We start from the raw sequence: 27,683 nt of genomic DNA, 5'->3' as shown, positions 1-27,683 counted from the left end.
ACAGATGTGCCACTTCAAATGCAGTAACATGCACAAAGTGTCTTGCTTTGGGTCCAGAGTGTGGATGGTGTGCTCAAGAGGTATGGCATTTTGCTTATTTACTTTTCACTTTATATTTTAGCTGCTTCTGATCTTTGTAAAGATAAAAGACTTCTAAACTGTGAAAATTATAGTGAGAAATAGCAAGAAAATCTTTAAATGACCTCTGGAGACAGAACCTGAGAAATCATGTGAAATATATTTTGTTTCCAAAGGAGAAAATACAATCTTTTATTTGGAAAATTGCAGTAATTTTAAATAAAGTGAGAACTTTTTAATGCATTCCATCTGCTTTGTAGACAGCTTTGGCAGACTTATAGTAGCCTTGAGAGTTCAACAGTTTTTGGCTTCAAAAGCAAAATTACTTATCAGTAATTTATATTAAGTCCTCATTATATATCTGAGCAAGTCTATACATATATGCCTATTGCATTTAGCAAAAGGTTTTACTAACAGCAGAGTTAACTTTGACTTCACCATATATTATGACCCTGTCACAAATGGAAAAAATGATACTTTTCTTATTTTGACACTTGAAACTATCAGTTCTGAGACTTATCACAGAAGATAGATCTTAGGTAGCAAGAATTATTCTGAAATGGTTATTGCTTTGCGAACTGTAAGAATATGGGAATTTCTGATTTTGTTTGACAGAAAAAAACCAGTTGATTACATGATTTCGAGTAAGGCTGGACCGTTTTAAGCACTTCAGAAGAGCAAGGTTTTTAAGAATATCAGTGGCAATTACAAACTCATATGCTCATGAAGGTGACATGCAAATTATCTGTAGTAGCTTTCATTAGCAGAGAAGGTGGATGAATTCCTAGGGTGTGCCTGGAAGAGATAAGGAGTGTAAGGCACTGGTATAACTTTATCCGAGATACTGTATCTTGGAATGATTAACTTAGTCTGAAACAAGTATAAGGAAAAGTAATGCAATAGAGGCATGGAGGGCTTGTTTTCCAAGAGGAGCCTTAGGGCACATGTAGATGGCACAATGGATTACAGTGTGGAGTGGTCCATTATCGTGGCCTGATGTCCTGTCTTACAAAGGGCACAGTTTTATCCTGCTACATCTGTATTTGTCACGGAACAGCACTTCTTAGCTTTCCAGTGCTATGGAGCTGCACTAGGTCTCCTAACTAGGTGCTCAGATTTGACCAGGTTTCACTTCTGCCCTGCTACTCTTGCTTCACTTCCCATGTCAATCCCGAGAGCTGTTCCTGGAAGCCAAGGGTTTGTCAAACCCTCTTAGACCATGCTTTGATAGCTGGTTCACCTATGCACCGTCCATGGTTGTGGAATGGCAAAACCCATATTAATGCAGATAGAAATTTCCCAGAGTAAAGTTACAGGAGCAGTTTTCAGCTTAGCATGCCTGCTTCATCTAAATAATGTTTTAAATGAGAAAATCAGCCCTGAGAAACACTTGAGATGCTTTGACTTTATACCTCCACACAGCAAATTTCAGAAAATGCTACATATCTATCAGTCATTAATGGTAACAATGAGAGTATCCAAGTTCTTTATACATTTAAAAATCTACCTTTTTGAAATGTATATACATCAAAAAGGGTATATAAATAGCAGTAACCTAAAAGTAGTCTCTGTTGTCTACATTAAAGAAGGTTATGGAAAAAATACCTCAGAGGTAGACTACAAAAACGAGTTGGAACTTGGAAAACAAGATACATGACTTGAGTCTCATTCTTCAGGGGCTTTCTCTGGTCTTTGCAGGGTATGGATGACTATTCTCTAATACACAGTTGGCTGTATGCAATTTTTGTTTATTTTCTCCATCTGCCTCTGAAATATCAGAGATTGTCCATTGTTTGGTCTCCAGCTGTGGCTGGGATGGACCAATGCTTTGAAAGAGTACAAAGGATCTTGTCTTCTTTTTCCTTGCATGATCAGGATCATGTTAATCTTCAGATTTGTGGTCAGGAAGGAATTTTGCGTTGGATCATCTTGGCACAATTTTGGCAACTTTGCCCTTTCGCTGCAACAAAGGATGTGCTGCTTCTGAGAGCATCCTACTGCTAATCACTTTTCTGTTGTTACAGGGGCTTTTTTATGTTGGTGGCATCTTAAACTGTCCAGTCTTGTGCTACATAGCTTCCTCTTTCTGGGGATTGAAATGATATAGACCAGCTGGTCTTTGGATTTGGTGTAGCGTAGGGGGTAAAACTTAAACATCTGTGATAGACAAATTCAGGTTAGATAAATCTAAAGCTGACTTCTGCTGCTACTTTTAAATATTAGCATAAGTAACATTACCAGTGGATTCCTCTGAAAACTAACCTGTTTTGATGTTGTGTGAATAACACTTTCTTGGTATAACTAACTCATAGCATAGCACAGAACTTTTTTAGTGAACATAGTGGCAGCACATAGTTTCCTTTTTATCCAAAGTCAGCTTGTTCTGATTGTGCAAGATCTCTTTCTCATACAAAAGTTTTGTCCTTTGTAGAAAAAAGTCATTGTGGCAATTAGGTTTAACTTCTAATTTAAATATTTTGTCATTGTCCTTATTAAAAACATATGGCTTCCATGAACTCGTTCTACAATTCATGCAATTATAGTACATATTTTATTGTTTCAATGCTATTATTTTGTTTTTCTCTTTCCTTTGAAGATATTACAGTTGTTTTTTTCAGCTCAGATTGTTTTGTACTTTTTGTCTCTTATAAAACAGGATTTCATGGCCGACGCAACACAGAAGGGACGCTGTGACACTGTTTTAAACTTAATGAAAAGAGGCTGCCAATCAGATTTTATAGAAAATCCCACAGTTCACGTCACAATACCCAGTGACCATGAAACAAATACACAAGTGACACCAGGAAAAGTTTCAGTCCAACTGCGTCCAGGTTGGGTTGTCTCTAACACATTGATATTATAGTCAATTTAAACTAAGTACAGTAATATTAAGTACAAATATTTTGTGAAGAAGCATCTGGAATAATTATTTTGAAGAATGATGCTATAACATTATATTGTAGGACTATGATGGTGTTGCTCCCATATTCAAGTATTGTCTTCAGCAAGAAGTGTTTTCTGTCAAACACAGCTGAACATCAGAATAATACAAGTAATAAGTGGAAAAGGGATTTTAGGTAGTCTTTTCTGTTGTGGTTTCTTGATTCTTTTTCTTTAGCCACTTACACAAATAGTTTTCCCTTACATGCGTATAAACTGTATTCCTTACTGAAAGTAAATTGGGTTAGAATTCCTAAATTCATCATTTGTTAAGCTTCTTGATTATTTGGTTACTTTTAAGTGCATTGACTAGACAACTATGAAGACACCAAAGCCAATATAGAAGAAAGGACTGGATTCCTAAAGGAGACTTAGGTATTCGCTGCCTAACATTTCATTTATAAAATGTGAGACACCTGGCTCTAATAGAATCTACAAGTCCCTTTATGGATCTGAGATTTTCTAGTATATCTCTATTTGCCCTCAGCTGAACTCGAGTTAAATCAATGTATGTTCTCTAAAAGAGCTGTAGCCAACAGCAGAAGTGGAAGGTGATATAAAGGGATGCAGGGCATGTTTCATATAATAAAATTTAATTTCTTTCTTTCTTTTGCAAACGATAGTTGGAGAAAGAAATATGTCATTTAAGAGGGATGAATCTTTTGTAGAAAAACATTAAATGAATAGGAAAAGTCTGAGTTATCGTAGTATCTTGCTGATCTTCACTGTGTAAAAGATAATTTTCTGTCAATTACAAGGGAAAAAGGAAGGATCTGCATGAGTGTAAAGCACAGCTCTGGTTTTCCATCTTGATAATAATAAAACTAAGCAAGGAACATCAGCACTTCCTCTCCTTTCCCCACTCTCCTTCCAAAGAAATGACTGATACTCTGTTTTGTACAGAGAAATGGTCTCAGGATCTGAGCTAGCTCTAGAAGTGTGTGTAATCACATTTATTTCCAAAGGCATACTGAATTCATAGAAGACACTTAGCTTTCTAAAATTTGGTTTAATGAACCTTTTTGCCAGTAAATAGTGAAATTAAGTTTGGGGTTCCATATGCTTTGCTGAAGCTCTTGCATTAGGGAGGCAGAAGACTGAAATTCTGAAGACTCCAGAAGAATAACTTTTGATATAAAGACATCCTGCCCGAATTTTATTCCCCAGGGAAATACACAGATATACAGCTATAGTTGTGCCTCAAAACAGAAATTTGATACAGTATAATCATGCAGAAAAAGATGTTTTTGTTTTGATACTGGGTTTTTTTTGTCACTGTTTACATATACCCAACTGTCAGGATTTATGTGGGAAAAAATAAAAGCTGCACTCAGCATCTCACTATATGCAAACTGGAGACCTGCAAGGGTCATTTACAAAAAGTAATTCAATTTACATTGGCAAAGAGGAAATGCTTAAGTTACAACACACAATGAATTTTTTCATGCAAGACCTGATACAGACAAATCCTGAAATTTTCAGGTGGATTATGTTCAAAGACCATTGGAAGAAAGTACTTTGCATGTTTAACTTCTCTGGGTCCGATCTTTGTTACATATACTTTAATTATGCTATCTGGCAGTGTCATATGCACTAGTAAATGTCATGAATAGATAAGTCACATTTCAGGTGGTTTTTTTACTGAATCTGTTTCTAAGTGTGTTTAGATAGCTTTTATTGAAAACCTGCATAATTCTTCTATAATGTCTCCCTCCCTCCTGTCCTTTGCTGCATCTTCATGGCATAATACTGAATTACATTCTGCACTCATCACGTGAAGATCCTACTCCCTCATTTCTTCTGTGAGCTCACACTTTGGGTGAACAATTTGAAGTCATGCATTGCTCTACCTACGTTGCCCATACTCCAGTCACTTCACTCTTTTTGCTGGCATTACAGCATGTTAGGCAAGCAAAAATATGGGGACTACTTTTAGTGGCTTCCAAAGCATTCACATTTTTACTACATACAAGAGCATGATGTGGTTCTGCAGGAGAGACAGACATTTATCATCCTGAAATAAAAGAAGACTTCTGTTCTGTATACACCAAAAGATGGATTATTTTTAACATTAAAACCTCTTTTTTAAAAAAATATTTTGATCCTACTGTGTTTTCTCATCGAATCTTTGGAAGTAGATTGGTATAAACTTGAAGCATAATTTGCTTGAGTTTTTCAGGCTGTGCTGCCTTTATGGTACACATGTCGTTTTAGACTCATATGACAAACTATTTGCAGGATATGCTTACATACTTAGAAGTGTCAACCCTGAAGTGACTGACCACAATTTGTATGCAGATCTGTGTCTTTTGTGAGTCATAACTGCTTTTTGGTATAATGTCATAACCAGGAATTTAAAAGAAAATGGGGAGGAGTCAGATTTTCACAATAAATCGCACAGTGCTCCTGCAAGAAAAAAAAGCAAGGTGTTCTACAAAGAGCCCCTTTATGGCTTATTTTTGAACAATGCTTCAAAGTTTCATTTACTCTTGGGAGGTTTTCTTGTTTGTTTGTTTTTCTATTTGCTGACACAAACAACTTTGTGCTGAGGTTGCTGCAAAAATAAATGTATTTTTAAGAGTGTCCATTCAAAGATAGTAAATAAACTTATTTGTTTCCTTTGAATCAGGAAGTGAAGCAAACTTTATGTTAAAAGTTCGTCCTCTAGAGAAATACCCTGTGGATCTTTATTATTTAGTTGATGTCTCAGCCTCTATGCACAACAATATAGAAAAACTAAATTCCGTTGGATTTGCTTTATCTAAAAAGATGGCGAATATTTCTCTTGATTTTCGACTTGGATTTGGATCCTATGTGGATAAAACTGTGTCACCTTATATTAGCATTCATCCAGGTAGAATCCATAACCAATGCAGGTATGTAGTCTTTGTATATTTACTGTAAATTATTTAATTACACAAATAAGCATTATATATATTTATTTTTAAAACTCTTTAGAATCTGCCTTTTTTTCATTATACCTTGGTTCTCCAGCAAAGTTCCTGAGAAAATGCTGAAAATTATTATACAATGATTACTTCTGAAATATCTGGTGTGTAATTTCAGAAAAACTGTTTCTGTATCAGAAAAAATGTGCAATATTTTCTTTAGCAAAACAAGCCAAACAACATGCTGCTTTGGTATATTTGAATATGTTTTGCATTTAATTTTATAGTCAACTGATGTGTTCTTAGTTGTTTTGGATATATGTTGCCTAGATTCATCACAAAGTTTTGTGCTTTTTGACCTAGGACTTCTCTTCTGGTGTATGGTTGTGTATTCATTATCTCTTTTCATAAAACTCTACTTTTGTCGATGTGATACAGTTTCTTTCAGTTCATTTAATGAACAAAAGCGATCCTCTGATCTAATTCCACAGTCACAATATGAATGAACTCCCATTTTAAATAAGAAAGGTGTTCTGGCTTGCATTTCTTTTTTCATGCCATGTCTTTTATACCTTGCGTTCAATGCTTACGTAAAGTGAGGGATCGTTTCCAAAACCTTCTGGAGAACAAGATTATTCATAATCAATTCAAGTCTGTATAAACTGTAATACTTGGAAAAGTGAATATTAACTATTCATAGCTTCTTGCTCATTATTATCTTTCCTGGGAAGACATGATCCAAAGTTCTGTGAAGTCCATATGTATCTTTTTTGATTTGGGGGATTTTTGAATTAGGCACTAGTAGTGGAATTCATTAGATAGATATAAATGTCTATGTCTGAAGTACTTCTCTGTATAGTCAGTGGATATCAGTTAGCACTGCCAGGACACGATTCATTTTGCCTAAAAGTAGACATCTGCAGAGGTATTAATCCTTACAGTGCCAGTTTCTCTTCATCGACTGTAAATTGAGTCCAGGGCAGGCAGGTTATAGTCCAGATGCCTACACTGTATGTGACAGAAGGTAAGTGAGACAATTCAGACATCTCTGAATCAGATGAGCACCTCAGCTTGTGCCATAAATTCCACTGCCCTAAATGGGTCACAGAGCAGTGACCTGTACAAGTGCTATGACATTAGCTCGCTTATGTCAGATTTCATCCTTTCTCCCCTTGTATATAATTTCAAAAAGTATTTACAACTACGATGATACAGTAAATGGAGTTCCCCATCCATTTAATGAGGTAGCTGTCACTAATCTCAACATTGGTTTTATGTACATTTACTTACTAATAGTGGATGTAGGAACTTAAATTTTATTTTAGTTTTGATCCAGTAGCCCTTGTGTCAAGCTATTAAAGGATCTTAATGCTGCGGTGTAATAGCCCTTTCTCAGGATAATGAAAAGCAAAGCTGTACCTCTCCATAGACGTTCCAAAAGGGATGATATACTCTCTGAGTTCATACCATTGCTCACATCATGTTTCTTCTCGTTCTGTACAGAAACAGTACATATGTACTGTTATTATATGAATGAAATTATTTTATATACATTTCCCTGACATACCAAAAAAAATCTGTTGTTCATAGTAAATTCAAACTAATCCCCATGGAACTTAATCTCACTTGAAGTTATTTTTCTTTCTTTAAGTATTTCTTTTACTGTGCATATATACATCTTCATTAGTAACAGGATTTTATGGGTTGATAGGAAATATTTACATCTCCTTCAAATGGAAAATATGGAATGTTTGTTTTGTTCTGTTTTTATACAGTGATTATAATTTAGATTGTATGCCTCCTCATGGTTATATTCACGTGCTATCCCTGACTGACAATATAGCAGAATTCAGAAATGCAGTGAATAAACAGAAGATTTCTGGGAATATTGATACACCTGAAGGGGGTTTTGATGCGATGCTCCAAGCAGCTGTGTGCCAGGTAAGGAGCTTATTAATAAAAGATTAAATGGTAATTCAGACACAGATATATATATATTGGTACAAGAGTGCTCAGTGTTCCTGAATTCAAAATGTCAGTTCTAGGACTGATAATAGTAAGATTTCTTCCTCCTTTTCCATTATTTCCCCTTTAGCTATACATTTCTGTTTCCCATTGAAACTGATAAAGGAAAGCATAAGGAAATATTTTTCAGTATTGGTTAATGATGTTGTTTAACCAGCCTAACCAACATAAGATGGACAATGAAAGCAACTGCTTCTTGCTTGAACAGGCACATGTATTAATTTCAGCCAATTACAAAATTCGTTTCAAAGATTATTGAAGCCCTCCTTGTGTTCCTAAGTGAAGACATACCATTTGACATTTCTTCTGCTTAAGAATGCGTTTGAAAACTAAAGGATCAGTTACATATCTGCTCATATAGATAAGGAAAACAAATGCACTTCAGTGTTATCTCATCTTTTGAATAATTTTAAAACAATACAAATTAACTAAAAAATAACTTTTGTATATTGATAAAATTTCATCACCATCTCTCCCATGCAGAAAAGGATGGCAAAGATCTGCATCAGTAGTTCCCAAGCTATAAGCATATTAAATAATAAGAATTTGTTTGCTCTAAAGGGCTCTTTTGCATGTTGTTTTTCTTTTATGCATACTAGTGCAATAGAAATTTTGAAAGTTGGTTGATTCATGGGTTTGCTAATGCTCTATAAGATACTCTTTCTGGTGCTCTTAAAGAAAGTAATTCAACTCCTGTCCAAATCACAGGCTTGGTGTGTTTCTCGTCTCTTGGGATGATGTCAGGACAATTCTTTTATCTTGTCCATCTTCACATACTCTTTTGGAGCACTAGAATGAATCAAGGCCAAAAAGGAATCCAAACTGTTTTAAAAATTAATACTTTGGCCCCAATTTTATTTTCATATTTTGATGAGCTGTAAAACAGGTAAATGAAAGCCACTCTTCACAGACAGTGATCACAGCTGTTATAAAAAATTATTCTGAAGCTTTGGAAAAATTCCTTAAAATCAGTGTTTCTCGTTGGACACATTCCACACTTATGACACGTGAGCTCTAGAATAACATATGCTTCCAAAAACAATAGAATGGAAACATTCATGAGAATGGGGAGGCTTTCCTGCTAACTGAATTGTGAACCAAAATGGATGAGAACAATGTGCAATTCATAACTACCATCATGAAATATAATTTATGTTAATGTGCACTCATTTTGCCTACAATGGAACTTTATAACTTGCTCCATCTTGTTTTAACCAATACATCCCTGTTGCAAGCGCTAGCAGGTTAGGACATGAAGCTTCTTTAAAATTTTGGTTGCTGTGACGTATGTAGGTAGGAGTCTTGAGATGACAAAGTGAAATGATGGAGTCTTAGGAGCAAGAAGTTTCTATGGTGCTGGAGGAGAATTTGAGATTATTTAAGATATAACCTATTGATAAGTAAAACTTGAAATACCCCTTCTTTAGGGGAATGCTGTCTAGGATTGTCTGAGGGAGGCTGATGTTTAACGTGTAAGCTGGAAAAGACATCACACCCCTCTGTACTTATTATCCCTACTGTTACGAGATACTCCTTCCCCAGTCAGAGCTGGCAGGGAATGAACCTGAGAAGGGAGCTAAATCCCTCTGTGCAAAGCAAGGAAAGGAAAGGTAGAGAGTAAGTCATGAAGCCTGGCTGAATACATGGACTGTATTGCAGATACACATTTCACGTGAAATGAAGGATACAAGGGAAATGGTAGAGATGAGACAGCGTTGTACGGAGGAGCAGCAAGGAAGGAGGAAAAAGGAAGAAAAATGGAATTAATGAAGAAGAAGATGGAATAATCGAGAGAGGGAATAATGAAAAAGAATATGAGGTGATTCATCTGCACCTCTAAAGTTTGATTTAAAGCAGCCATTTATTCCTTGCAGGGAAATAAATGTTATGGAAATATAAATTGGCACCTAACCCTGTTTAGATATAAGCTTGCCCTGCTACCTCCTTCACATCACTGAATTCCTAAAACACACTAAATTCGCCCTTGTGGATGCCACTTTGCTATTAATCCCTTAGGATGGTGGATAGATGTAATATTTTGCTGCATAATATAGAATTTCTCAATTTGCAGGTGCATGAAGACACTCAAACTTTAGTTTCTTGGCTCATCATATGCCTGGAAAGCTGTGTAGGAAAAGGAAATTATAGAATGATGAGAATATAAAGTAAATAAATATAAAGTAAAAATAGAAGAGGGCACCAAGTACCAATATGAATGAATGCATAGTTGTTGGTTGTAATGCTTTCTGAATCCCAGAGAATTACACAAATGCTATGCATTTGCATTTTTATGTAATAGTGACACACACAATGTGGCAGCTGCTATCCAAGCCCACTATATAATGCATAACTTGTATATATTTTAGATCTTTCTTCAAAAAGCAAAGAAAGTGTAAGTGGTTCTCTGACTCGCAATAGTACTTTTCAGATGTAGGGCATGATATATGTTTCCGCACAAAATGCTTTAAATAGCCTGGTTTAAACTCAGTGCTGCTAAGCAGTGTAACATCTGAAATGACTTTCACATTCATTTTTGACGTTGTTATTTATTATTTTAGAAAATAGGTAGTTACTGCTTTCTTATGCTTAATTTTGTTTTCTTTTTAGAGCCATATTGGATGGCGCAAAGAAGCAAAGCGACTGCTTCTTGTGATGACAGATCAAACTTCCCATCTGGCCCTTGATAGTAAATTAGCGGGGATTGTAATTCCCCATGATGGAAACTGTCATTTGAAAGATAATGTGTACATCAAAGCTACGAGTATGGTAAGGTATATGTCATACATTCTGCCTGCAGAGAAGCAGTGTAAAACTGCATAAATGAGGTTTTTAGGTTGCTGCAAAAGCATTGCTTTTAATTCATTTATTAGAATAGTATTTTCACAGGTAGGCAAGATGTGAAATGAAGAATCAGTCACCGGGAAGTATTGACATTGTTTTCGTCTGGGATAAAGTATTTAGGAGTCTGAGACACAGCAGAGGAGAATATGTTACTGGGTTTGGTGTGGTTTTTTATTACCATTTCATAATGAAGAGCAATTCTTACATGCATATGTAAGAATTGCATGATCGTGCTGATGAGATAAAGGTAGTGGTCACGCTTGATGGTCAGGAGATGCATAGTTGCATTGATTGAAAGGACTTGGTAAGAGTAAAACAGAAGACGTACAACAGCAATGACGTAATTCAACCATGATGGACTAGAAAATATTCTTGTGCCGCAAAGCTTTGCTGTGGTAATGTAGCGTTAAATACATTTGAATCTCACGGTATAAAACCAATGTGTGGTAATACATACCTGTGCAAAAAGTTGCAAATCCGCTCTAGCAAAATAAACGCCTTCAGCAGGTATTTTTAGCTTTCAGAATGATTTCTTCAAGAATAAGTGATTGAAGACGCATTTTTATTGTTTTGGCTATTTCCTTAAATAAATATGAATCATTTATTTAAGAAACATGAATCACACTTAATTGCCATGTAATCACCAGAAAACAGAAATGCGAACTGTGATATCGTTAGAGCACATTACAGTTTTATTCTCAGTGCTAGCTGCACTTAGTTAAAGTATATAGTCTGTGTTCAGCCCAAACCAGCAATGTGTTAATGAAGGCAACGAGAGCTACGTGTAAGTCGTGAATTTAATCCCAGCAACTGGTGTTTACAAGGATGGTGGGGCAGCAGGAAGCAGCCGCCGTGTGGTGTGTGATCATGAAATATGGGAGGTTTCTGGGAATCGGTGGGTGTTCGGGACCTTGCTGAGCAGAGGAGGGAGCTGAGCGTGTGCTAACAGGAAGGTTGTTTGGTTTTCCGATTATCTGATGTTCTTGCATTCATATACTCCCTCTGTAACCTCTTGGATATTCCCTCACAGATGTCAGGCTTATTTATTTCCCTCTAGCCAGTCTGTTCAGTTTCAGTATTTCTACAGTGTCCCTGGGATAAAAACAACCCCTTCCTTTATTCTACTTAAAGCAAATAATCCTGAACTTTCCTTTCCCAAAGCAGGGCATACTTACAAGTTATGGTGTCCCTATCTCTATTTTTCTTTCTTTTTTTTTTCCTAATTTCAGTGCTATAAATGCTCTGCTTATTAACAATTGCTGAAGGTACAAATCTTATTCTGGTGTTCAGGATTCCTTTGGTAATAAAGATATTGTCTGTCTCAGAAAAAAATACAACAACTGTATTTATTTTCTGTTCAACTTGAGAAATTAACTTCTGTTTCAGCTGGAAAACCTCACCGATATAAAATACAGGCAAAATTAATTCTCTTTCTAAGGAACTATGACAGATTGATGGCTGACTGAAGAAAGTGTTTTCTGGATTCTGGGCTGAAAGATCATGATTTTACTGTCCCGTACAGAATAAGAAAGCTCCATGATTATTGCTATTGATGCCATTTGTGAAATGAGGTAGTCTTTTTAGCCACCCAAATGAAATGACCTTGAAAGATGCTTAGATCTGTGGTGGCACGTTTTGGCCCATGTGTTTTCTGGCTGTTAGTCCATATCTTTTTCAACCACGAGCTAATTCTTGCATGCCCACGTGTAATAGTGGGCATGTACTTAGTAATAGAAAAGGGGTAGAATGGAAATCTTTCTCAGTATTAGATATTTTCTGGAGCAGATTTGACACGATAACACAATAGTCTCTGTAAGGGTAGGTGTACTGGTTTCCTGCTTTTTTTTCTTCTCAGTGGTATATAGCCTGTGATTATTTTAGTCATAGAGATCCATAAAGAAACTTCAAATGAACAATTAAAATCAGGGAGGGGAAGAAAGACTATTTGGTATTTAAATGAAATGTCATGAAAGGCTGTCAGCTTTTTAAAAAATACGTCATGAAACGTTTTTGCTTTTTTTTCCTTATCAATGCAATTTTGTTGTGCTGTGCAAAATTAAAGAGCCGTCTGTAATCACATTGTTTTCCTACTTTGATTCTTAGCTTCTGGTAGTCTTGAGAAGATTGCATTTTGGCTTATTCTTATTTCCTCCTTGTGCCAGTTAATGGGACTTTGCTTTATTTATTTGCATAAGCTTAACCTTTACATTAGAAGTGTTTCCAGTTAGTCACTTTTCTGCCTGTTTCTTTCCAACTTTTGCTAAGCAGTCATGCAGAGGTCAGCAAAAAAGCATAAGACAGGAAAGAAATCTAGTCCATTTTAATTAGATCTGTGCTTGGTTAACTCCCTTTCTGAAATACTTAACATCTATATTAGCTGTCTTCTCAGCTTAACACAGTAGGTTAAAATAATAAAATGAATGATGTAATTGGAACAAGAAGGATGATCTAAAATGAAAGTACATTCACCTGAGTAGTAGTGGGAAGAGATAAGATAAAAATATATAAAATACAGCAAGGTTTTTACAACAAGCAAAATGAGGCTCCACGAGTGACCAACAGTTCCTTATGTCATCTCTTCACATGCTTAAAATGAAAAAGATAGTGTGGGTCTGTTGATGCTTTTTTTTAAAAGTCTTTTCTAATAAAAAGAAAATTTTTCTTTCTAATCTGAAGTGAGACTTTAATGTAGTACCAACCAAGCTGGACACTCCAGTGAGTTAGAGCTGACAAGTATACTTGTAAGCAGACTAGTAGTTTGGGGAACTAGCACCTGCAACACTTGCATGTCTATGCAGGTCATCTCTTGACTTCAGTAGCTTTCATCTGAATAAGTTTTTGTTTCATGAGGGCTTGGAAACCCATTTCTGATACCACTGATCCCAGAGTTTTGTCATTAGTTGCAGAGATGTTGAAGGGCCACTTTGCTGGAATTTGGACATGTCTATGTCATGTGTTAAGCAGGAAGACTGACTTATTTGACCACCATCTCATGATCCCTCAACACTGTCCCCATCTTTCACACATTTGCAGGAGGTATTTGCAGAACGTCTGGCTTCTCTCGCTTGTGTCCTGGGACCGCTTGGTGTGTCTGTGATCTGCCAGACAGTTGCATGCAGCCTGTAGGGTTGTGCAACACAATGGAGGCCCCACCACTGTGGTCTGTGGTCATGGAGAGGCAGGAGGCTGTAGCACTGTGTTGCAGGCTATTGAGAATGGCAACAAAGCCGCTGCTGCTGCAGTTCGCCCACAACTGCTGCGTAGTGGGAATGCACGCTCACCGAACCCTCGCGTATGGCACACTCCTCAGCTGCAGCTGTAAGAAGGCCCATTTATTGCTACCTTTCATCACTTATCTTAAGGAATATGATCTCTTACCAAAGGGTAGAAAAGTTGAGAGAGGCATGGACCCTGGCTAAGATCAAACTGCAGCAAGAAACTCCTTTGTTCTTTCTATACGAGGCTCTTTATAATGGTGCAATATGATGGAAAATGGATTTTGCCCCCTTGCATAACTTTCTCTCAGCTGGCTTGGCAGTCAGATTGCTGTTAGGAGAGCAGTTGACTTGCAGGGTGCCTTGAGTAACAAGTGGCACTCTGAGGAGAAATGAATTGTGCTGGGAAACAGAGTGTGTTTGTGCAAGAGAGAGACAATATAGGGCAGATGGTGAAAAATATCAGGAAGAGAAAGACAGCGGAAGTATATGGGGGAAAGAGGTATAAGTGGAGGTGTCCGGATGAAATCTCTGTAAGCAGAAGCACAAGCCAAGGCCCCAGTCACTTCTCTATGTTCAGTCATGAATTTTAAAAGTGTTGAATTTACTTCTTGATGAGTATTCACAGATGTATGGCAAATAAGCGGTGACTTTCAGATGCAGTTTGTTTTAGAGTGCTGGAGCTGGAGGGATCTCACCTAGCCCAGGTGTACAAAGCCCACTGGCACCACACAGACACCCTTGTGCTTCCCCAGATCTTGGATGAAGGGATAGCAGCGCACCTCTTGTTCTCGAATCCATGTCAGATCTCTCAATGAGAAGTGTAGAAGGGCAGGTCACTGGCACAGGACGTGCTGTCATAGGTCACCAAAACAGAGCAATGTCATTACTGGGGAGAGACGTGGAACTCATGCTACCTTCTTCAAGCACAAGCGTGGTTAAGAAAATGTAGCGGGTTGTCACGGTGAGGACTAGAGGCATCACTCCTAAGGCAGGTCTTGGATATACAGAGAAGGAGAAAGCTGTCAGCCATAAGTAAGGTATGTACAAAATACTGACATTGCTAGAACCTGAGCTGGTGGCTGCATTTAGCCGATGTGTCTGATCCCTGGTGCGAAAATACATTTCTGAGAAACAAACTTTTAATTACTCACCTTGGTGTTCCCAAAAGCAGACCTCATCTCAGTGCCCTCATGTTGTACTTTCTCCCTGACTGTTGCACAAAAACCCACCTGTCGTTCTCAGGAATCTTGTTATTCTTCTAGATGGACCATGGACAACATCATGTCCATATTTCTTAAGCATCAGACTCAAACCAACAAAATAGTACTGAGTTAGTCCTCCCACTGTGCAGCACCCCTGCATAGCTGGCAACAGATAAGCCTGTCCATAGTCTGGCTGATGCCCTGATGAATTTTTTTGTCATGATCTGTTTATTTGGTTGGTCCCACCTTCTTTTGGATGTAGGCCTAGCGTTTCTCTGGACATTTAGGAATAAGAATTGGGGTGGTTTTGGAATCCTGTATTGTGTCATATGTGAAATACAAGGTTTTTCCCTACTAATCTGCAGTCTTCTCTTTTCTGTTGTATCTTGCAGGAGCATCCATCTCTTGGGCAGCTTTCTGAAAAATTGATTGACAATAACATCAATGTTATTTTTGCAGTTCAAGGAAGTCAGTTCCATTGGTATAAAGTAGGTTAGAAACCTGATTTCTTTTTCCAATTTTGAAAGCACAATATTGATATCAAAAATTAAAACTGTGCATAAATGATTGTATTTTTTATAGGATCTGTTACCTCTGTTGCCTGGTACTGTTGCAAGACAGATAGAATCACAAGCAGCAAATCTCAATGATTTGGTGGTAGAAGCCTATCAGGTATGATGAGAGTGACAATGTTGTATGCCGTATTTGTACAGGGATTTTTCACCTTTCATAGCCTAAAGTTGGAATTTCCAGGATCTTTGCTTCTATCTGAAGTCCACGAGGATAAGTTCCCTACTTATAGGGATTTGGGAGAGAACAATGGAAATGGCTTTGTGAATTCTTGCCTGGAGTTCTCAACTGAAAGTAATAGTACAGGAAAGAGAAAGTAGTAGTATGGGAAAGAGCATAAAGTCATTTTCCACAAATGATTGACAAGGAATGACAGCTTGAAAGTGGAAATTGGTATCTTGATAGTGAATGAAAGATAGCCTGGTAAGAGGGGGCATAAACAGCTTTGAAAATGAAGCCAAGTAGTATACATTTGATGTACTAGAGCACAGGGAGCCCATAGAGCAGCATCAAAATGAACGTGATGGGTTAGATGGTTGAATGCTGTTAAGGTGTGCAAGTTACACAAACATGCAAGTTCCAAAAATTGAAAAATCACTTACAAAGCTATATGCAAGGTATCAACATGTATCACATTATTTTTAATTAGTTGGACATGGGAAGCTGAAATTATCCATTGTACTAGGTTAACCATCTAAATCAGGCTATTTGCTTTCGGCAAATTGGCTATAATGAAGAGCCAAGTCCCATGTCCGTTCCTAGTCAATAGAGTGGGTTTGTGCACGTTTTTCTCACTGTCATGTTGGGAACATTGTGCAGAAGGCAAAGACATTCAAAAGCAGAGGAGGTTAGGTGTAATCAAATTGCAGGGAAGTTCTCACTGATATTGTACTTTCTCTTATGAAATCGAGAAATCTCATTTTGAATATGGAGGTTTGCAGGAAATTGCTGGAAAAAAATTTTGAAGATCATAGTCCTTTTGTATGCCACTTTTACACTGTCCATCCTAAATTGTATCCCGGTTTTTAGAGCACAGGGCAGGGCAAACATTCAAGGAGAGGAAACAAAAATTTACAAAATAATTATTTAGTTGAATGGAAGATTCTGTGGGACTTTCCTGCTCCAGCCACCCCCAGTTTGCTCTTGCCTTATTTTCATTTTTTAGACAGTATCTTCTGTCCCATCCTAAACTTCATTGGATTTGATACTTTGAGATTTTTGTCATAGTTTTAGGGGCTTGTAATATACAAACACACGGTGAACAGGGCTTGAATGTTTTGCTTCCTTGAAAGCAAAAGTACTTAGATAAGAAAATAAATTTAGTGTTGATGTTTGATGACAGTGGGCCTTTTGCACTCTTGTTCTGGGCAGGGAAATCTTAGGCTTAGTTGTGGAAAACCCTGGCTGAAAATCCCTGGCTAAAAAGCCAAAGATGAGTCACTAATTTTCAAAAAGTTACTAAGTTAAACATGTGTTCAGATTCATGTAATTAAATTTCCATTTGTAGGAGTAAAAATATCCCACTAAACTAATTTTTTGAATAGTAATATGCCAGGAATTTTAATAATCTCTTTGTGCAATTTTCAGCTCATAGTTTTGTACAGAGCTTTAATAAATTTTTAAAAGGTCAAGAAGCAATATTCCTTCTTGGAAGGAAGTAGGATTTTAGAGCATGCAGTAAATACAAGTTACAAAGTAGCTGGCTTTTTCGTTATTTTATATTGTAAAAAGCCCTAATGGAAATCAAGCAGTTCTTGACTTATATAGTCCTAGCTGATCCAAATAAACCAGTAAGAATAGCCTTTAGATCACCTTAAGGTTTCTTCAGAGTAAACTTCCAAGACAAATGCAAAATATCAGAAGTTTATAAAGTGTCAAATCAATTAGGAACCTTTTCTGCTGGATAACAATAGTTGTATGTATGTTTACTGTTTTATTTTAAATGTGTGGCTAAAAGGCAGTGTAGTCTCTCAAACAATAAGCAGTTTTTGTTGTTCACGGTTATTAGAATAGATTTTCAAATTGCCAAAAATACAGTCTCAAAACCATTTTAGAAAAGCTGAAAATGTTTTTATCTGGAAAATGTAATCCTCTTTATCAGAATTACCAGCTCACTGGTTGTGTATATTTGGAATGTAATCGGGTCTTTATATGGGAAACAATGCTTTAATTCATTCCTTTATTCACACAGACAAGCTTTCTTCATTTTTAGTCAGGCATAGTAGCCATACTTGGTGTTAGTCACTAATGCACATTATATGTTGAGATGCAATGTGACTAAAACTTGTTTTCTGGTTACAGAAACTAATCTCTGAAGTGAAAATTCAGGTGGATAACCAGATCCAAGGTCTTCATTTCAATATCACTGCAATCTGTCCTGATGGAAGTAAAAAAACTGGCATGGAAGGATGTAAAAATGTGGGATATAATGAAGAAGTATGTTGATAGTTCTTGTTCTTCAAGGAACTGGAATACTTATTTTTCTGTTTGGTTGGGTTTCAATGGTGTGAAATCCTCTAGGGATTTACTTAAACTGAAAATGGATTTATGTGATTAATGATCACAGACTCTCTATTATTCTCTGGTTTTATTTTTCCTGAATCTTATTTTAATTCTCACTAATCTCATGGAACTAAGGCTCAAAGCTTTTCCTGAAAGCTAATGTCCATTAAAACTCTCCTCCTTTATCCTCCACTGGGCACAATGGCCATGTTCATTGTGATGAAATCTGTACGTAAAGAGGTTGAAAATTAATCACCCGGTGGAAAAGAATCACTGGAATTTGTGTTCCTTGGGTCTGTACGAGACGCCACCTTTCCCTCTCCTTGCTCTAGTAGTCTTCATGCACACTCAGGGTTGTGGATAATTAGTTTATTTTATAAATCAAATTAATAAAATGATTTATCCCCATTTGGATCGGTGCCACCTACTGAATGAAACAGATTGTAAAACTGGAGCATCATGCACCATGAAAATGCAGGGAAAGATGCCTGGCTAATATAAAGAAATAGTTTTCTTCCCAGAACAACCTCTCTGTGCCTTGATATACTTATTTAATTGCTCGGACTAGTAGAGTAATTCATTTAGCTTGCCAGGAAGAGGTCTCTCTTTCTGGAGAGCAGGGTCAAGGAGTTCTTTCCTTCTTGACATGTACGTACATCTCAGCTGGTGTGATTTTACTTGTGTCTGTGTGTAGAAGTAGCAAAACAAATCAGTAGATTAAATGTGTGAATTTTAAATATGTTCATTTAGATGCATTTTATGCTCTTCTGAATTTTGTCTGCATGACTTGCTGCTGATTAGCTTCTACAGTTTAAGGGAGATTTGCTATGTTTTTCTTCTTAACTCGTATCTTCTTCAGTGTTGTTCCTTGTGCGTGTCATAAGAAATAGGGCTGGAATTCGTTTGTTTAACGAAAAGAAAAATATTTATATCTGTTTCTTTTTAATAAAAAGCCAAGCCAGTTGATTGTAAAAGATTGCATGTGGTCCTAAACCTCTACTACTGTTGAAAATGAGCCATCCTCAAGAGATTAATTTATTTTAACCGTAAATCCTCCTTTCAGTGTTTGTTTACAGGCAAAATGCTTTTCCTTAATTCTCACATTCCTTTCATTGTCTAATCCTTCTTCCTTCCTTTTCTTACCAAAACACAAAGTGTATTATATTCTGGAAGAATCCTATGGCCTCTTCAGGGTGCAAAACTAACTTTGGCTATTAGCGAGTGTCAGTGTTCACGGTGTTGTATTTAGTTGCAGTATGTTTAATCTTTCTGCTGCTGTGTTCAGACCCATCAAATTTCACAACTCAGATGCAAGACACGATTTGCCCTTCCCTCCCGTCTCCCTGCCATTCCTCCAGTAGTGTGTTGTACATGAAGATGATGTTTTCTAGCAGGGCTCTGTGTTGAATAAAAAGCACATTCTCTAGCTGCAGCCTGTCCTCCCCATGTGATACGCACCTGCCGTATAAATTAATTAGTGCATAGCCACACTTTTGCCCCGTAACCGAAGGGAAGAAGACTCATGCAAGGAGAGTGTAGGCAACTGAGGGGTTATGTGCATAGTGGCGCATTTAAGAAACAAGAAGAAGAAAAGCAAAGAGCGAGACAAAGCCTGTGTGCCCTGTCAATACAACATTAAGAAGCGCATGCTTCTGCACAGCATTCTTCTCCTGTTGTCCGTGTAGGCAGCCGCAGCCCCACTCGCCACAAAGCCACCATTGTCCCCAAGGGCTCGGCTGTTCTCGTGTCGGGGTGCAGCGGGAGGGGGAGGCAGCAATGAGAAATGAATGGTCTTGGTCTTTGTGGGTAGTTTCAACCTCGTATGTAACCAGTTTCTTAGGTTTTCTCTTCTTTTTGATTTGGAAATCTTTGTAAAGGTATTTGCTTCTCTTGGGCTCCTTTCTCGCCTTTTCCTCTTGGTTATATTTCCTCTGTGAGGAGGCGAGGAAGAGTTGTTTGCCATCAGCAGGCTAAATAGCCTTAGTGATAATACCCTGTCAGAAGCCTACTGGTCAAAAAAACCCCAAAAAACAATCGTGAAATACAAGATTGCTATCCAGTGAAAGTATCACAGATGTCAGAGCTGTCAAAGAGTTTTGGTATTGATTGATGCAAACTGTATGGCAGTCACCTAATCACCAAAATGATCCAGGGTCCATGAGCCAGGACTCTGGAAAGCCACAGAGGCTGCTGCTGCAGTGGGCACTACTTGGGTGAGGACCTGGGGCATGGTGGTGATGGCCATGACATGGCCAGGAGCTAGGCACTAGGTCCACTCTGAAGCAGCACTTGGTCTGCCCAGGACCACACCGAGAGCAGCAAGACTCTCTTGCTCCATCCCTGTCTTAGGAATTGGGAAAAAATAAGCTGATGCTAAGGTGTGAGACATTTCTGTGTTTTAGTAGGAGTAGATAGGGCCATCCAAAAAAACTGTGTGGTTTCTATTTGCACAGACCATTTCTGCAGCAAGAACATTCATTATATGTTCTTTTTATGAAAAATATCTCTGCTTCTGTTTGTGTATTGTCTTGCTCAATCTAGTCCCAATCCTCATTTCGGTATTTCTACAATATAACAGAAAGTACACATTGAATAAGGTCAGGAGGATGATGATGGTAATTCTATTACTATTTAACTTGTCTTAAACTTGTCTTCTGCAACTATGCTTTCTTAACATGAAAAGTAGACTGCTGTCAATCTTCTATTGTTAGGATTTTAACTGTATTTGTGATGCCTAACGTTACTAATATATCATATTTGACAAATGGCCATTGTGTATTTTGTTATTATTAGCTAGTGCACATTCATATATAATGTAAGATTCTGTTTTACTTACGTGTTAAAAATTTTAAGCAATTTATAGGAAATAATAATGATGTAAAATCTGTCTTTATTTCTTCTTAGGTACTTTTCAATGTATCAGTTACAATGAAAGGGTGTGATACAACTGGAGGAAGAAAATATGCGATACTTAAGCCAATTGGTTTCAATGAAACCGCCATCGTTAATGTGCAGAAAAGCTGTGCCTGTCAGTATGCAGACAGTGCAAGGCACAAAAGAGTATGGGCTGATGACAGTTCTTCTGATGGCGAACAGTCCCATTGCAGTGACAATAATTGTAGCCCTAACAGAGATGCATTTCCTTCTGAGAGGTGCAGACGACACCAGGACCAGCCCATCTGTAGTGGTCAAGGAAATTGCATAGATGGAAAATGTTTCTGCTACAAAAACAAGCTAGGCAATGTGTATGGCAAGTACTGTGAAATGGATGATTTTTCCTGCCCGTATCACCAGGGAAACTTATGTTCTGGTAAGCTGCAGAGTTTATGTCTGTGTTTTGGTTTTGTTTGGGGTCGGGTTTGGTTTGGTTTGGCTTCTGAAGCTTATATAGGTGATGCAGCTGAAAACAATGCTACAAGGCTGTCAAGTACAAGAATTGTGTATGCAAAATTAGTGTGTGAAATGTCCTGAACAGCCTGGCAGGAATTCACGCTCCTGGGCTTTCTTCACCACAGAGGAATGCACTGTCTTCTAAACTTCAGCACTGCTTTTTAGGGTATTTATTGAGTATTTTTTCTAAGTTTAGCTATTTTTAGATTTACATCTCAAACTTTTTCAGAGGTAATGATACTGATATCTTGGATAAAACAGTAACATTATTCCAAAAAGTAAGTTGATACATTTCAGTCTAATGGGAATATGAGATACTAAGAGATTAGGAGGAATCATAACTTCCAGATGAGGTTCTGATTTTCTAACACCCTAAATCAGTTTTGTCAGAGTTACACTTGATTTTAAATACTGATATATATGCTAACACTGTTCAGAACACCTGCTCCAAAAAGGAGAGTGGAAGTGAAACATAAACAGAGAGTTGTTAGAAATTCTTATTCTTTTTGTGGCCTACATTATGTTTTTTAAAGAAGGCATGCAAATGAAAATTGCATATGAACAAAATATAAAACACGTACTTCTAAGTTAGAGTTATTAAGGAAAAATGGGATTGAACCAGTATCATTACTGTATCTCTACCAGAATATTTTTTTTCCCCTCAGAAGTAATTAAATATTTTAAAATCCGTACTGCTGTCATGCATCCTTTCATTTCACTGTATACTGACCAATGAGTGAATTGAGGGACCAATTTTTTCGACCGCAGTTGGATAAATTTAGAGTAATTCTATGGACTTTAGTAGAGTTATTTTGGTTTTGCTCTGCTGGTGACTGTGAACTTTACATAAAATGAAGAGAAATAACGTTACCTAATCCTTTAAATACTTCATTCCAATACAAAGAATTACAGTTCATCTTCTCACTCTTCTTCCCTCCCCCCAACCAACTTTGCAAATTTACTATTTCTTAACCTAAGCAGACCTTTCAAAATTATAAGCTCCTAAAGCCTGAGATGTGGTGCCCTGGTCAGCAGAGGAGACTGGGAGATCTTTGTCTAAGAGGTGTTGGAGATAGATTGTCATATGTGATGGAGGGTACCTGCCCTAGGGTACCACAAAGGGAACCTGCCGCCTGGGGCCATGGCTGAGCAGTGTGCCTCTTCGTGGGATATTTTCCAGTGCAGAGCCCTGCTCTGAGATGTCCTATGATCCCCTTCCCCCCTCCATTTTGCCCAGCCCACACGAAAAAAGGGGCAGCCTATACCTTGGCTTCACTCCCGATGGGGATCCCATCTGTTAGACGGGACTGTCTCCCTGCAGCTGCTCTGTGGATCCCTGGAGCACAAGAGGGCCATCGCAGTTTGTGTGAAACTTAGGTACTGCCGAGGCACGGTTGAGGAGACCTCATGAGATTTGCCTGTGCTTTATGCGCTCTCTATTTCTATATTTCCTAAAGGTGCTTTCCCACTCTGTAAAAATGTGGCTAAACATTATCGGCATGTACAGTTGTACAGCTGCCTAAATGTGCTACAACATGGAAAACACATGGATTTTGCCCTAAAGCTCCCACTGCTTTGCCTGGAAAATCGTAAAGGCCAGCAGAGGTTCTCCACTTGAGGCTGAGCATTTTAAGTTCTTATTAAACAACCACAGTTCATAAGCACAGCATACTCATCTGTCCAGCTCAGTCATCTGTCCTTTAGAAAGGCAGAAAAGCAGTGCTATCATGCGTGCTTCTGAAAAGAAAAGAAAAAAACCAACCTGGCATGTGCACATGAACTTGATACTCCTTCTTCCACTGAATCTTGCTGTTTATTTGAATTGAATGCTTTCTTGCTAAAGAGAAGTTTGTTTAGTTTGCCTGAAGGCTGTTTTCCTGGTAGTTGTGTAACTTTTAATCCCCACTGCTTTGATCCAAGGCAACAGGGAAAACTCTAGTAAAATGTTTTAGGATGACATCAAGGTAGCAGCTTTTGCTCAACTTAACAAACAGCAGCCGTAAATATGTATCATGCTGGTAATTTCAGCCCAAATAGTTAACTTAAAAACTAATTAGCAAGCCAAGGTCTAAATTAGTTCTGTTTAATGTAAAGCATCAGCAATACAAATGTATGCATATAAAAATGGACTTTCTGTGTTTTCATAAAAGCATATGACTCAAGGCTATCTAATGTTGTAGGTAATGGTGAATGTGAAGCTGGTAAATGCAAATGCTTTGCTGGCTGGGAAGGTGACCATTGCCAGTGCTCGTTACAATCAGCAAAGCACTGCCTGAATTCAAAGGGCCAGATTTGCAGTGGAAGAGGAAAATGTGTATGTGGAAAGTGTGAGTGCACAGATCCAAGAAGCTTTGGCCGTTTGTGTGAATATTGCCCTACTTGTAACAAAGCCTGTGAAGAAAACTGGTACGTTTCTTGTGCTAGACTTGACTTTTTAACTCTGTAGTGTTGAAACAAGGAGAAATATTTCTGCTTGGCTAGATGTGTGCTATATTTCTTAGATATTTAGACTGTAGGAAATGGAAACAATTCATACTTGAGACTTTTATCTATGTAGCTGAGGGGCTCACACTAGCAATTAAGAGAATTGCATGTCCATGTCTGTGTTCACTTGTGTCCAACTTTCAGCTTTCTGAAGTCAAAGGAGGTGTGTCCTATGAGTATCTTTTTTTTTCATATATTTATTAAAAGATGGTTCTTCATATGAAATCTTCTGGGTAGGAAATAAAGCCATAAATTTGGAGTTTTAAAAATGGACAGTAGGTCCTACTCTTGAATGCCACCATGTCCAATAATATTCTCCAAATTTGTTTTTGCACACTCCTTGTGCTTCTCAGTTGAAAGAAGGAGATGTGGAACAAGAGTGGTACCTGCACACTATCACTGCCATCGGTCAGCAGAGCAGAGCTGATCTTACCCAGAGAACAACATTCTTTGTTACTCAGTTTTAAACCACTTAGTCTTTGCTGTGCTAGTTTTAAAGCATGCCATTTTTCCTTACCCATGTAAAGGAAGGGACAGTGTGGAGATCGAAATGAGCAGCCCAAGGAGGAGAGAAGCTAGACCAAGCTGTCAGTCGCACCCTGGCTGGTGCTGGCTTAAAGAGTCAAGGAAGCCCTGTCGTTGGGCACGGCTCTTCTGCATCCTCCCGTCAGCACATGTAATCTTCTGCATCCCACTGTGGCCGAGAGGGTGAGAGATCAGCCTTTAGTTGGAAAGGGAACTGTCATGAAAGCAGAATTGTTGTTCATTCGTATTCATTTGAATTATAGCTCATCTGGTGAATATACTGGAGAGACAAGCTGGGCTACGTCTGAAAAGGTGACTGCTAAGACTTCACTAGATAAAATGCAGTAAGCCTTGCTGGCTTACACTTGTTCACAGTTGCTGCGAAATGCGTGCCTTTAATAAATTCAGAAGATGGCATAGCTTCGTTAAAAATTCAGTCAGGGCTTTTTCAGGATCACTTGTGATGTCCATCTTCTGGAAGGCTATAAAGTGAAGATGGCAAGACTGACAGCGCTGCCTCCCACTGTGCTGCTGACCCTCTGAACTGCCCAGCAGTGGGACCTCATGTGGCTTTGTCTTCACATAGCATCCAAAAAATTAATAACAATGTTTCCTACACCTATCTCTTCCCTTCAGTTCCAGCGTGTATCCCAATGAGATTGTTAGGTAAGAAAGACTAGGACTGAACTAGAGGCTGACAGCTGAACCCCGTGCTGCACCCTTCGCTACACCCCCTGAAAAGCACACATCACAAAATGCAGAGCAGGGGCTGGATGAAGGTGGCTCGAAGCCAAATAAATGTTTTACTTTACGACTTCTGACTAGTTTATTCTGAGAAGCATCATAGGGATAAAATGCTGAGAGAGGCATCACATTTCAGAAAAAAAAAAAAAAATGTCGCAATGTTTTTACTAACAACAGGAAAGCATTATGTGCTAGCGATACGTCAGGCTGTCGATACAATCTCTTTAAGGGGAGTGCAGAGAAAGACATAGGTTTTTAATTACATTTTTATTTTACAGGAATTGTGTTCAGTGCCATCATTCTAACAATGCGTCTCAAGCTAAACTTGAGCAGTGCACAACCTCTTGTGCTTACCTGCTGCATTATATTGACCAAACTTCAGGTATGTGACATTTTCTAGGTAGTTTTAATAAGAGATGAAAATCTGTTCAGATTAGTAATTGAATTCACCACTGTTACAATGTCTTTCAAAAGTGTGTCATATTATTACAATAACAAAGAAAGAAAGCAGGAAAAAGAGAAAAATCACTCATAGCTTCAGGGAAAATAAAAGATAAATAATAACAGGAAATGTGATTGGCAAGCATTGCTAAATCAGATTTCCCAGCTCCTTGAAAAGTCACATCTAATAATAATGAATCCTGCCTCAGCAATGCTTAAAGAAATATTTACAAAATCTGTTATGGCATCTGTATGTTTTATTACTTTGGATATGCTTACATTGTTTGACATTACCAGAAACGAGGAAGAATGAAGTAGAACGCTTACCTCACGTTCAGTAATGTTTAAATATTCCTTTCACGTATAAAAAACTGCCCAGTTTTAAGGGCTGTGGAAGAATACATTTTTTTTAATAAAATCTCGTAAAGCTTAATCAGTCCACGCTGCAACAAAAGTGCAGGTAAATGGTTACCTTTTGTCACTTCACATTTTTGTACGTCTTTTTATCTTACAGTTGTTCATAAATGAGAAAACTAACTGTGAATACTTTTCTCATAACTTTAGTATTAATTAAAGGAAGCTTGCTGTGTGAGAGAGGTTTACCAGTGAGGAGAGCACTGGACAAAGATTCAAGAAACCACATTTTCTTTCATATTTTGGCAATGATCAGCACTGTAATCTTATGAAGATTAAACTGTCTTGGCCCCATACATCTCTAACTATTCATCCTCTCTATTTCAGCTACAAACTCACCGGCTTACCGAGAATTTATGGTGGCCAACACGATGAAGCCTGAATCTTAGTTCTGTAGATTAAAGGAATAATAGTTTCACCATTTTTCTACAGTGGATGTTAACTGGAATTGCCTTTTGTGATATGCCCTGCTTTAAAAGTTGCATATGGCAACTTTTCCCCTTAACTTCCTTAAAGTTATTTTCCTTTAACTTTTATCAGGTTCGTGTTACATTTATGCGACATTACTATGCAGTGGTAGATAAGACTGTGTTTGAGGGATGTGCCTATTCCATACATTAGGCTTTACACTTGTGTTTTCCTTTCGTTGCAGAATGTTTCTCTGGACGAAGCTACTTTAGAGTCTTTTCCATAATCTTTATAGTTACCTTTCTGATCGGGTTGCTTGTTGTCCTTATCATCAGGCAGATAATTCTGCAGGGGAGTAGCAATAAAGTTAAATCTTCAGCTGATTACAGAGTATCTGCAACAAAGAAGGTAATTGATTTCAGAGCCATCATATTCAGTAATCTTTTTCTTGCACATAAAAGTTAGCTAACTGTTGATAAAAATTGTATCTTCTCCTTCAAGGATAAGATGTTTTTGCCTACTGTTTGTACAAGAACAGTAACATACAGACGTGACAAACCAGAGGAAATAAATATCGACATCAGCAAGTTACGATTAAACGAAACTTTCAAGTGTGATTTCTGAAGACGGTGTGTTTTCTGCAAATGTCTATTTCCGACATGCTCGACTTTTAAAAAGTTACCTTTTGTACTCTGTCAGAGTCTTGACTGTTGCCGTATGGTTTTGTGGTGTGCGTTTCGTTGAATACTGTAACAAAGTGGCGTGTAAGCATATTCACGTAATGTGACTATGTTTGAAACTATAGCTGCTGTATTTTTTTTATTTTTGAAAGAGAATTGTGCGTTACTACTGTTCAGGAACATTAGTGTTGATGTAGCACTTTAGCGTATTCTAATTTATTTAGTTATGGCCTAGAATGTAGATACGAACTGGTCTGACAAAGCACTGATCTCGCCCTACATGTAGCTAGTACTGATGTGCTCTGTGGGAATGGACAAAAGCTGTGACTGAAA

The 27,683-nt window shown here is 37.8% G+C and overlaps 1 protein-coding gene across 1 annotated transcript; it reads left to right on the top strand.

Moving 5' to 3' along the window:
* ITGB8 (integrin, beta 8) lies at positions 1-27,608 on the top strand. The gene is made up of 13 exons (XM_009587417.1): positions 1-80; positions 2,735-2,909; positions 5,648-5,894; positions 7,682-7,847; positions 10,539-10,697; positions 15,585-15,680; positions 15,775-15,864; positions 18,064-18,198; positions 21,169-21,574; positions 23,835-24,060; positions 25,686-25,789; positions 26,915-27,078; positions 27,172-27,608. Exons 2-13 carry the CDS (start codon positions 2,741-2,743, stop codon positions 27,292-27,294), a joined length of 2,085 nt encoding a protein of 694 aa, XP_009585712.1. The 5' UTR covers positions 1-80; positions 2,735-2,740; the 3' UTR covers positions 27,295-27,608.
* The last annotated feature ends 75 nt before the right edge of the window (positions 27,609-27,683 follow it).

This window comes from Fulmarus glacialis, unplaced genomic scaffold (assembly GCF_000690835.1).
Source record: "Fulmarus glacialis isolate BGI_N327 unplaced genomic scaffold, ASM69083v1 scaffold9081, whole genome shotgun sequence".
NCBI lineage: Eukaryota > Metazoa > Chordata > Aves > Procellariiformes > Procellariidae > Fulmarus > Fulmarus glacialis.
Note: the sequence above shows the minus strand (reverse complement) of the source record. Positions and strands in the feature narration are given on the sequence as shown.